We start from the raw sequence: 13,010 nt of genomic DNA, 5'->3' as shown, positions 1-13,010 counted from the left end.
CAGCAGATTCTTTCTGATATGGGTACTATAGAAAGAAATGCACTACTCCAAATGGGGTAAAATCCAAGTACTTTACTACTAAGACTTCATAATTTTAATGGTATTGTTCTTGTCCATTGGCTTCCAGTGATTTGTGATTCTATTATAGTTTTGCTCTCTCAACTAGTTTTTTGTTGCAAATTTCTGCTCCCCTACTCACATTTCTGTATTTATTGGTCATTCCTTTTGCGTTTTTTATAAGGATATTCCACATCATTCATCCACATTGGCCTGGGATATTAAAGGAAAATTAAAAGACAGAGGCCTGTCTCCACAAGACAGTCAATGTTAAAACAATATAGTTATATGGGAGTAACATTTAATATTAATTTTTCTTTAATAACCATTTTAAATCCAGTGCAAGAGGATTTATCTGTGGTGTTAGATGAGTTAACATTTATTGATTGCAAAATTGATGGGCTGAATGACCTAACTCTGCTCCTGTCTTATTTATATAAATGTGTAAACTAAGTTTATTCACTGATGAAACAATATTTGGTTATGATTTTTTATAAAATAATTTGTATTGTAACAGTGAAAACAGTTTGTAGATGCAAAGGTTTTAGAAAGAGCTGTGATGAATTCCAAAAGCTTAGAGGGTAAGGGAGGCAAGTTAAAAATCTCCTTTTAGTATAAACTGCAACATGAAGAAAGTCTTGTTTGGTTGGGATTATTTAAAGTTCTTACACTTTATCATTTTTGTTCTTGTTTTTCCACAGCCTGACATGCTGCAGTCATTAGCGAACATAAAACCAACAGTAAACGATGAAGATCTGAAGAAATTGAAAAAATTCACAGAAGACTTTGGTCAAGAAGGCTAAATCATAGGAACGTAATTTGCACTGCATTTATTTTCTTGTACCTTTTTTTTCTATTCACTTCAATCGATTACATATACTAGTAAACATTATTTTACTTTTTTGATATTAATCTTGTTTCTTGTGTTTCAGGCCATGGGACTTTGTATAAAATTGGATCTAAGCCTACTTATTATCTGAATGTCTGCATGTGCCTATCATGAATCTATATCTCGTAGCATACAGAAAAAGTTTGAGGGCATAGTGCAGATTTCATTAAGGGTATAACATGATATTTATATATGACAAAAACATCTGACTATTTTCAAATGCACCGTGTACATACCAATTTGCTGGGCTTGCTGTGGATTGTAAAATAATCTTGCTTATTAGTGATACATTCCAAATAGTGAATAGTGCATTTAAACTGACTGTTGCACATGGACTGTAATAATTGTACTGCCCTTGGGCTTGGACCTTCTCATCGTACTTCAAATACGCTCTAAGATTTTCTACTAATGATGTGCATAAAATATAAACCTTAAGCTTTGTACTGGAGAAATTTGGGCTACTTGCATCTAGTTATTTGTATTCTAAGAAATATGTATGAGGTGAGCAAATCCCCTCATAGATTTTTTAAATAATGTAAATGCTTAAAAGTCATGGGATCTTAAATCCTGTGTGAGTTTAATTTCTGTTTATTTGTAAATAAAATGTGTATCTACTTAATGCTGTGCACTTAAATTCTCAGAGTTGGGTATAGCAATTAATTATTTTCTTCAGGTTGCCAAATAGAAGTTCTGAGGCCATGTTGTTAGCTGTCTGCACACAAGATGTGTTCACCTAGGATTTCATGATTAACAGCCTTCTGTTACGCATCTCGCTTTTGAGGCAGTTCTGCTGTATCTCAGCAGTTTTTATTTTCTTGGATTGCAGCCTCAGCATAGATGAATCACCAGATGAAATGTCTGCAGGCAAGGTGCTTTCAGCATTCCTGGTAAATAGATCCAAGGGCTGGAATGCAGTTGGATAGACTGTTGTATGCTGATTCCCCACCAGATCCAAACATATGAAAGGAAAGTTTGCACAGTTGTAAGTGAAAACAATCAGCATTTGAGCAAGATCAAACCTCTGGAGGAACTGGGAGTCGAGCAGCATCTGTTGGGAGTGGAGAGGATACGGGAGAAGGCAGGAGAATGGGTTTGAGAGGGATAATAAATCAGCCATGATGGAATGGCAGTGCAGGCTTGGTGAGTTGAATGGCCTAATTCTGCTTCTATGTCTTATACAAAGGGGACTAAGAGTGGAGAGGGAATATTGTCAATATGAAGAGGAGAGGCTTCCAAGAGGACCACAATCTTGTCATGATTTGGAGGCTTGCATGCCTCAATGACCTGAAGAGCTCCGATGGCTGGAATCAGGGCTTTACGCTTTCGCTCTTGGTAGGGCCAACCATGCAAACAGGACAAAAGGTAAAGGCCAGGCTAAGAGTGGTCCACTGCTTCTCCAGGTTTGGTGATTCAGAGCTTACAACCCTGACTGGTGAAACAAAATTGTTAACTGAAGCAGTGAAGATTTGGTCTACATCTGAGCGTGATGGTATTCCTGAGTAGGCAATAGGTGGAAGCAGATTAGAAAAAATGCACATGGAGTTGGGTAGAATGAGGGAAGGGTGATCAGCAGGGATATAAAGGTTACAAATGCTGGAATCTGAAAAATAAGGAAGGAGATGATGGGAACTATTAAGGGAGAGATGAAAGGGCAGAGGGGAGAAGATATGATGGTTGAGTTGCATGCATAGTAGGTGGGTGGAACTTGTATTTTATTTAGAAATACAGTGCGGAATTGGCCCTTTGAGCAGATAAAACACACATTCCACGGGAAGGATGTATAAGCTCCAGAATTGAACTCTGTAATAGCCTCATACTACACACTACATGACTGTCGCATAACTTGAAGGGGAGAAGGATGAAAATGGTGGATTATGGAAAACTGTTGAATTGTTATTACGCTTGTAGATTAACTTTCTTGTTTGTAACTTTTTGTAATTACCCGCATACATGTAGTTGTTCAGTGTTTTTTAGTCATTGAAGTTGTGGCTTGAATGGTTATTGGTTAATTCAAACAAATGAATTTGAATGGATTGTCTGAAAATTCAATGGAATGCAGCAAACTGGTGTAAGAAGAGCACACAACATTGGATTGTTCTCTTTGTCTGTTTGTTCTTTTCCCTTCCAGTAGGGTCTCCTTCCTTCATTCTTTCTCTCACCCCCTCTTGCTTCATCTTCTTTCTCTTTGTTTTGTTCTTGTAATGTTTAATAAACAATTATAAGCAACAGGTGTTATGGTTCATTCTTGACTTCCAAAGAACCTCATCAAAAACATCAACAAAAGGGAACAAAAATGGGAGGACTGGAGCTGGATTGGAAGGAGAGACAAAGGGGAACACAGGAGCTAAGGGTTACCTGAAATTGTAAAATTCCTCGTTCATACCCTTGGATGATGACTACCCAACCAAAATATGAATTATGTTCTGCCTCATCCTTGCAGTGAGAAGGCCAAGGATGGATGGGTCAGTGTGGGAATGGGAGGGGAAGTTTACTTATTTATTGAGATACAGTGTGGAATCGGCCCTTCGAGCCACACTACCTGGCTATCCCCTAGTTTAATCCTAGCCTAATCATGGGTCAATTTACAGTGATCTGTTAACCTCCCAATTGGTATGTCCAGAGCTTTATAACAGAAGGCTGTTGATCATGCAATCCCAGATGAACACAGCTTGTATGCAGACATTTAAACTCGCACAGAGTTTACAGAGAATGGTGCGAAAAACAAAAATACTTAGAATGAGTGGCAGTTCTGTGGGTAAAGTGGATGGCCTACAGCAGCAGAAGACCGCAAACATACTCAAATTCACAGTGAGTTTACATCTATGGTTTTCTGCTAAATACTCACATCCACATCTCATTGGTGTGTGCTGTGTGATTATATACTGTATGTAATGAAATATTACATTAAAAACAAAATGATTAGTAACCTTTATGTTTTGTTTTTTTCTTGTGTAAAATCAAATTCAAGTTTTTAATGTACTATCTTGCATGAAGGACAACTTCAATCATGGTTTATATGACTTGTAATCATTCTTACAAGAATCAGATGAAGACATCTAGCATATCAGCACTGGACATCCATTGGGCAAGGCTACTGGCAATAGTAAAGCTGTTTCAAGTTTCAAAGTATATTCATTATCTAACTATGTATACAGGATACAGTTCTGAGAGTTGTCCTCCAGCAGGCAGCCAGAAAACAGAAACACCATGGAACTCGTTCAAGAAAACATCAAACACCCAACACACAAAAAAAAGAAGAATTTTCGCAAATGGCAAAAAGCGAGCAAACAACATGTAGAACATCAAAGCAGGAGTCCAGTAATATTAATTTTAGTTTAGTTTAGTTCAGTTCAGTGCCATGCAGCTAGCCAAAGCTGCAGGGCCATTCTTCACCAAAACGCCCCAGTCTGCATTGATTGCCTCAATCAAACAGCTCAAAAACAGCAAATAAAAGAGTAACCAGAATCCAAGAACACATGCAATGTGAGGTTTCCCTTCCCAGTCTGTAATCTCATGCTGATAAATACCAATCTAGTTTGAGAACCCAATTGGACAGTATTGTTGCAGCTAGCGTAATGCTATTACAATGGCAATGACCTAGGTTCAATTTCACTGCAATCCGCAAGGGGTTTGTACATTTTCCCCATGGCCGTGTGGCTTTCATAGTCATAGTCATACCTTATTAATCCCTGGGGAAATTGGTTTTTGTTACAGTTGCTCCATAAATAATAAATAGTAATAGAACCATAAATAGTTAGATAGTAATATGTAATTTATGCCAGTAAATTATGAAATAAGTCCAGGACCAGCCTATTGGCTCAGGATGTCTGACCCTCCTAGGGAGGAGTTGTAAAGTTTGATGGTCACAGGCAGGAATGACTTCCTATGACGCTCTGTGCTGCATCTCGGTGGAATGAGTCTCTGGCTGAATGTACTCCTGTGCCCACCCAGTACATCATGTAGTGGTTGGGTGACATTGACCAAGATGGCATGCAACTTAGACAGCATCCTAGACCGCATCCTTCCTCCCATGTTTCAAAGATGTACAAGTTAGTAGGCTAATTGATCACGTGGGTGTAATTGTGTAATGTGGGCTTTTTGAGTTTGAAGGGCCTGTTACCCTACTATATTTCTAAGTAAATAAAATTAAGACTAAGCTGCACCTTCGGAGAAAGTACTTAGTATGGCTACGGTACCAGTATCTACAATGATGCGGAATGTGTCTGGTCCACATGGGGCTACAGTACTGGTACCTACAGTGATGTGAAATGCGTGTGATCTACACGGGGGATACAATACTGGTATCTACAATGCTGTGGAATGTGTCTGGTCTACATTGGGTCTAATAGCTCCATTCAAGCATCAACAAAGTATTGAAATGTGCATTCAACAGTACCATTAAGTAGTACTTATTTATCGCACACCTGACTTGCATCATGAAGTCAGAAGTACAGCATTCAATTCCATTCACAAAATTCTAGATGACAAAACTGTCAATGCACATCTACAGACTTGAGCAGAAAGATGGCACATATGTTTCAGGCAATAACCATCTTCAACAAGACATTGAGATTAACAATAATTGGTGCTACCACCATCATGATTTATCACACTATAAATATTCCAGTAGTCCTCAATGAACCGCATTAACTTAGACTTACTTTCCGAGGCACATCCATGCACTACAAGCCACAGGTCAGCAGTGCAATAACACAGCAGTTCTAATAACATTCAAGATACTTAACATCAAGGACAAAGTTGCTCACTTGACAGGTATCCCATCCTGCACCAGACTATTGTAAACTGCAATTCATCCATGAAATGTCTGTGGCATTGAATTAGGGAGGGAGAAAATTGGCAAAACCTGATACAAGTGCTTCCCTTTTGGTTCCATGAAACTAAGCAGTCCTGTTGGTTATGGTTTGAGGTTCCCCTTGTTAGTGCTTATACCTTCCTCCATTGCCTGGCTAAACTTGTCCTCACATTGAACAACTCACTTAACTCCAGTCAATCACGGTATGCAAATAATACTGGAGAACAATCTTTTTCAAAAATGTTACTTCATCAGAATTTTTTAATTTATGATAAACCACTTGAAGCTGAATACAAATACAATTTCAGAATACTTGTATCATGCAAGAATTTGGAGAAACAAAAAATTAACTTTTATTGAATATAATTCATTTAATTGCATAACGGTGCTGATTAAACTAAAAATATTTCATTGATGATTTTCATTTGTATTTAGTGTCTGCAGCTTCTTGCTTAAGTGTCGAATAATAACCAGCCAGCATTGATGGTTTCCAATCACAAACAAGGGAAAATCTGCAGATGTTGGAAATCCCAGCAACACACACAAAATGCTGGAGGAACTCACAGCCTTCTGTCTCTTTCACCAATTTACTTCCCAGCTCTTTACTTCATCCCCTCCCCTTTCAGGTTTCACCTATCACCTTATGTTTCTCTCTCCCCTCCCCACCACCTTTTAAATCTACTCCTCGGCTTCTTTTTCTCCAGTCCTGTCGGAGGGATTCCGCCCGAAATGTCACTGTACAGTACGCTTTTCCTAGATGCTGCCTGGCCTGCTGGGATCCTCCAGCATTTTGTGTGTGTTGATGGATTCCAGTTGCCCTGGTACTGGTTCTCCATGACTGCAACGTGTTGGTGAAACCTTTCACTGTGCTTGTCACTGACAGCATCAAGATTTGCAGGGAAGAGGTCCAAATGGGAATGCAGAAAATAAGTCTTTAGTGACATGTTGCACTTCACAGTTTTGTATGCTTGAAGCATGTTGTCAACCATCCGCACAGTTTGATGCTCTGTTGTTGCCAAGAAAATTTTCAGCAACATTCTGGAATGCCTTCCATGCGATTTTCTCCGGTCCAACTTGGAAGTTCTTCGAATTGCCTGCTAGATGACCTGTCAGATTTGTGGACCAAAAAAATGCCTTCCTTAACCTTGGCATCAGTTATTCTGTGAAACATCTGTCTCATATATCGAAACCCTTCACAGAATTTTATGAGCCTTTCTAAAACCTGTCCTGCCATGCAGCATCCACCCTGCCTAAGCATACCCGGACAAGATAGAAAACTTTTCAGCTTACATTGTGGGCAACGTTTTAATTTACTTGAACTATGAATTGAAATAACAAATATAGGGAATTCCAAAAAATGGTGAGTGATAGGGAAATTTCATGGTGATTTTCATAATCAGCAGCCTGAAATCCATAAGATAACCCGAAAGTATTCAGGAAGCAAAATCTTTGTTGTTCAGTGGAATTAGTAAGACTAGTGGAATGCCCACCTTTATTGCAAAAGATATGTAGTAGAAAGCACAGAAGTTTTGATACAACCTAACAGGACACTGGTGAGATCACACAGAGTAATGGGTACAGGTTTTGATATGTTTAGGAAATGGTGTACTTGTACAGGGAGTAATGGGGAGAAGGTGCTCTGCACTTCTGGGTTGAAGAGAATTTTTCAGCAGCTTGAGTCTGTACTGATTGTGTCAGAGAGGAAGAACGAGCGATCTTATACAGGATTCTGAGGGAGATTGACAGGGTGGGCAGTAAAACTATGTTCCCCTTGTGGGGATGCGGTTCCTTAGGATTGTCATAGCCGGGGTGGGGGAGTAGTGGCGATAAACGCCCACGACTTATTAAATGCTCCCAATGGCGTGCGTTTCAAATAGCCCTTGACACCCAAGTCCAGCTCCTTGCCTTCACGTGTGGTTTAGCCACTAAGCCCGGCAGAACCGTTTCTATCGAGAGGAGAATGGGCAAAGGTGATGCCTTAAAACCAGCGCTTCGAATATAAGGGTCTCTCTCAGCCGTGGCTGGCAGCTCATATAGAAGAAAAAACTGATCTCAAACCTCCGCTGCCTTGTGGCTATACCCACTTGTGGAGAAGACTTCGGGAGTAAACCCCGAGGGAAAATCCGGAGCCGGAGTCCCTCAGGCAGTCCTACGTTGAGTTCAAAGCCGAGTTGCAACTCCTGCGACGCTGCTGGTACCAAACTGTATCGGTCTCCGCAGTTCCTTTAGATTCACCAGAGTCGTGGAGAGGGGAAACCTACTACGAGGGCAACAGCTCGCTCCTCCATATCGTACTGCCCTGGTTTGTGTGGACAGCTCGGGCGCAGCACCCATGGTCGACCCTGATCAATGGTGGGCCTCATCTGTGTGTGTGTGTGTGGTCATATTTTCAACATGCCACTTCAGCTGCAGATGAGGAGAAACTTCAAAACTTCATCCATCAGCGTGCTGGATGGAAATCCAAGGAGATTCACAGAAGTTTAAATTATTGTGGGGGTACCGTCAAGAGAGAGAAAGTGAGTAAACGGAGGTCACGGTTGCCTGAATAATTCTTTGTTAACTGGCCTTCTCTTGTTCCTTTATTTTCTGTATACGCCAGTTCGACTTGACTTTACCTTGCAGAGGACTCTTTTTTTAAAACAGTATCGATATAAGTACTTTTCTTTCCCTCTGATATTTTCCCTGTCTTTACTGTATTAATATAAGAACCTTTCCCTTTTTTTAAACTGCATTGAATCCTTTTCTCTGGATTTTTTTTGCTATAACGATGTAAGTACCTTTCCCCTGGGGACACAGGTGTAACCCCACGCTAGCACGACAGGTTCCTTTGACTCGGGTGAACCCGTTCCTTTCCGCCTCGGCTCCCTGTCGCTGCGCATGTCGAGTCGCCTCTGTTTGCAGACAGTTCAACACTTCGATTGGTGCGCCGGGGGCCGCGACGTCGGGGTGTGTTGTTTTCTCTCCCTTCTCGGATCGCCGGCCCTTAGTCTTCCATTAACCACGGCTCCTCCCGTCAGCGAGAAGGCTTGCCGCGCGTTATAAATGTTCTTCCTGGAGGAGGGGTCCACCCTGTGGAGCGAGATATCGGGCTGGAGGCTCGTCATGCTGCTGGTGGTCGGGGCCTTTATCGTCGCTTTCGTCCTGCTGCTCTACATGGTGTCGCCGCTGATCAGCCCCAAGCCGCTGAAACTGAGCGGCTCGCACGTTGTGGTGAGTGAGTGGCGGGGCAAAGGGCGGCTGTTGTCGGCAGCGACGCGGGGGTCGGGGCTGCGGGCTCCGGGGGCTCCGGGAGCGCCGCCTTCACTCAGCGCTTCCCCGGAGAGCTGAACTGTGCTGGGATTACATGTCTTTACAGGCACTGAATCACGAACCTCTCAGCTGGAAGTGTTTTGATGCTTCAATAAACTCAATTAGATTGGTTATGACACCCTTTGTTTTGCACACACAAGTCATTTAATTGTTGCACCCAATTTATTAAGATTTTAAAACTGCATGCTATGTGACCAGTTGATTCCAAAGGCCGACCCTATTTCCCATTAGTCTATCTCAGGTTATAGTACGGACTGATCGTGGCTTTGATTGCTCTGAAGGGAGAGTTTTTTTATATATGCTTCTTTCTGTGCACATTCTTTCCCTTCCCCCTTGTTTGGAGATTTGTTGGGCCTTTACACACAAGGCCAAGTTCAGCAAAGAGCCCACAATGTGGAGATTTCAGTCTACAAAGTTTGTACCTTTCAGGTAAGTCTTGCCTTGTTGGAGCCGAAGTTTGCCGTCAGTATTTATTTTTTTGTCTTCTGATTTAGATCTGTACTGGCGTTATTGTTTGAACATGCCTCCGGGGGTGTCATTTAGTGATTACCAGCCGTGCATGGACTTATTGGCACAATTTTGAATATAATACCTTCTGCATAGATGACAGGAATGCAAAGGCCTGATAAAATCCTTGTTTTAGTTAGCTAGATAAATAGGGTTAGTTTATAAGGGGTGATTGGTATTCCTCATTTTTAGAAGTGATTGTTGTTTGTGAAGCCTAGAATTGGATTGTATGTAATTAAAATTTAAAAACTTGTTTTTTTGGAAGAGGTTGCAAAATATTTGAACATGCATGGTGGTACTCGGAATTTGAAAATGCTGTCTGGTTTAGTTTACTTTTATCCCAGATGCTGGGCGTTTGTTGAACAGTACAATAAGAACAGTAAATACTGAAAATTCTTAGCTGGTTAGGAGGCATCTTTGGGAACTAAAACACAAGCAAGTGAATGTAGATTTAGGTTATAGTTCAGCCATGGTCTGTTAGAAGGTGGAAGAAGCTCAAAGTTACTTGGTGTGCATGTGTACCGATATTGTATCATCACATGCCAGGTGCGAGACTAAGATTCCCCACCTCCCCCCAAAAAAAAACTTATCACGAAGGCCAAAGGGAAGAACCTTCTATGGGGGGGGGGGAGTGTCTTTTTTTTGTCCTTCTGCCATAACTTGAATATTCAGTGTTACACTGCAGAATGTGTGTTCGCACTACCAGCATCATTCTGAGTTGCGTCATCTTTGCTATTGTGCTGGCACGACCTGCACTCCTTGGGAAACAGTTTTGCCATCTGTTTGCAATTCCTGTTTCCAATTCTCATTCTTTCTGTGTGCACACCAGGGAGCCCCTCCTAGGTTTTTTTTAAAAATCCATTTCTCTTGGGAAAGCTGGCCGGGCATACGAAATGGCTATGCGTTTACAAGCGTACTCCTCTTCTCAAACTTGAACTTGGCACCTGATCAGAATCATGACAAGTGGAAGGTCCCTTTTCCCAATATGATGCTGTCAAATCTTCTTTAAATATTTATCATTAAATATTTTTCTCTTAAATTTATTTCCAACTATATTCACCACAACCCCTCAACTTTTCCCTCCTCTTTTGCCTTTTGGCACCTCCTGTGGTCTTCATATTGAAAGCTTCTTCCCCTTGACCTTCACCTGGCCTGTGAATCAGCAGTTTTGGCTTTAAACTTAGCCTGGCATGTGACTTCAGGAAAATAAAATCTTTTTCATTCCTTCTTTGACGTTTCTCACCATTTGGCTCTTGAAAGTTGAGTATTCCCCCAGTCATGTCGCCAGTTTAAAAAGAAAATTTAAATCTTGACGGCTGGCAAGATGCACTCCTCTCTTCTCAGCTTGGCAGCGTCATTTGTATCGTTAAATATGCTGCTTAGAGAGCTGCGTCTTTAACTCTCAAATATCACCAAATGGCCAATGTAGTTTTCGTCCTTTTATCCACTAGTTGTCAGGGCTTTTTATTGATCAACTCAGGGCAAGATCCTTGACGGTGCTGGTGACCAGAGGGGTCTTGGAGTCCCAAGATCACAGCTCTGTGAAAATGGTGAGACAGGTTGATAGGGTGGTTAAGAAGGCATGTAGCCTGCTTGCATTTATTAGTTGAGCCATTGAGTTCAAAAGTCTTGAAGTTATGTTGCAGCTTTATAAAACTCTAGTTAGGTTGCATCTGGAGTATTGAATATTGTTCTGGTCGCCCCATTATAGGGAGGATGTTGAGGCTTTGGAGAGGGGTGCGGAAGGGGTTTACCTGGTATTTGGAAGCATGTGCTTTAATGAGTGTTTGGACAAACTTTGGTTGTCTTTCCTGGAGTGGTGGAGGCAGAGGGAAGATCTGATGGAGGTTTATAAGATTATGTGAGACATAGTTAGTCAATATCTTTTCCCCAGGGTCAAAATGTCTGATACCAGAGGACGTGCATTGAAGGTAAGTGGGGGGGGTGGGGGTAATTTTAAAGGAGATTTGAGAGGCAAGTATTTTTTTTACTCGAAGTGGTGGATGCCTGGGGTGGTGGTAGAGGCAGATACATTAGGGACTTGTAAGGAATGTTTAGATAGACACCTGATTGGGAGGAAAATGGAAGGATATGGACATTGTGTAGGCATAAGGGATTAGTTTAGTTAGTCATTTGGTTACCAATTGCTGTAGGGCTTGTTCCTGTGCTGTACTGGTTTATGTTCTATGTTATAAATTAAAAGATTTAATTCATCCTCCTTTAACGAGGTGCTAAATTATTGCTTTCTGTTGTCAGTGCCAGATTTCAGGACTTGTCTGCAGACTAAATTGTGCATATGTTATGGATGACTCCTGAAGTTCAAGGACACGAAAATGTTTTTATTTGTGGTCAAGTAGTTTTTTTAACAAAACCTTTAGTACAGTCTACACTGGTGGCCATAGAAAAACCCCAAACTTTCAGATTCAGATTTATCTATAACATGTACATTGAGACATGCCGTGAAATGTGTCATTTGCAATATCAACCAACACAAACTTTGCTTGTGATTCCAATAACCTTGGCTGCCAGATCATGCTCCTTACAGAGAAAATTTCTCCGTCCTTCACCTTCTCTCTCTATCATCATCCATGGTTCTCTGTGCTGCAGTGGATGAGTTCATTTTTGTGCTCTGTTTCACCGTATCTTCAGTTTCCTTCTGACTCCTCTTTCCTTTCTATCTGTGCTGATAGTACTGACCTATTTCTCTTTACTTCAGCTTTGTTTTTCTTTATTTCAAAGCTGCTGTCATTATTTGAAGCCTGGAGAGTTTAGGCTAAAATCTTTTATTGGCAGGGTGGGAACTTGTACTACTTCATCTTTTGGCTGTCTTTGCTCTCAACTGCATGCTCGTCATTGAGTCAGTCAGCAGAAAAATAGACCAGATCAACACTGACCATCAAAGTTCAAAGTAAATTTATTATCCAAGTACATATACATCACCATATAACACCCTGAGATTAATTTTCTTGCAGGCATTCACAATAGAACGAAAAATACAATAGAATCAATGAACACTACACACAAACAAAAACTTACAAACAAGCAATACGCAAAACAAGGCAAACTGTGCAAATACAAAAAAAATCCCATTATAGATAGAGAGATAACTAGAGCTTGAAAATCCAAGGAGAAGCCATGCAGATATAGGAATCATCATCATTATATGCATGTTGTATGACATGGGCAATCATGGTCTTCTGTCTGTCTTTAATCTGAGGAGTTCTGATAACCTCTTCAAAACTTTTCGCTGTCCATCCCTTGATGGAATTCATGAATATCATGTGCTGTCGACCATGACTACTTCTTCCCTTAATTTTTCCTGTCACTGCAAGATGTTCGAGTTTCTTTTTCCTCAGTACACGTCCCAGAAATTCCAGCTGCCGTTTCCTGCTTCATGGTATCTGATTCTGATTTTTCGCAACACTTCTTCATTTG

The 13,010-nt window shown here is 41.0% G+C and overlaps 2 protein-coding genes across 2 annotated transcripts in view; both read left to right on the top strand.

Annotated features, from left to right (window-relative positions):
• vps4b (vacuolar protein sorting 4 homolog B) overlaps positions 1 to 3,843 on the top strand; it is a 29,783-nt gene extending 25,940 nt beyond the window's left edge. The window contains exon 11 of the mRNA XM_063069581.1: positions 759 to 3,843. Within this exon, the coding sequence (XP_062925651.1) occupies positions 759 to 860 (102 nt within the window). The 3' untranslated portion in view covers positions 861 to 3,843. The remainder of the gene's footprint in view (positions 1 to 758) is intronic.
• A 2,552-nt stretch (positions 3,844 to 6,395) lies between these two features.
• kdsr (3-ketodihydrosphingosine reductase) overlaps positions 6,396 to 13,010 on the top strand; it is a 46,129-nt gene continuing 39,514 nt past the window's right edge. The window contains exon 1 of the mRNA XM_063069580.1: positions 6,396 to 8,969. Within this exon, the coding sequence (XP_062925650.1) occupies positions 8,802 to 8,969 (168 nt within the window). The 5' untranslated portion in view covers positions 6,396 to 8,801. The remainder of the gene's footprint in view (positions 8,970 to 13,010) is intronic.

This window comes from Mobula hypostoma, chromosome 17 (genome assembly GCF_963921235.1).
Source record: "Mobula hypostoma chromosome 17, sMobHyp1.1, whole genome shotgun sequence".
Classification (NCBI taxonomy): domain Eukaryota; kingdom Metazoa; phylum Chordata; class Chondrichthyes; order Myliobatiformes; family Myliobatidae; genus Mobula; species Mobula hypostoma.
The sequence above is the reverse complement of the archived record's forward strand: the minus strand, read 5'-3'. Positions and strand labels throughout refer to the sequence as shown.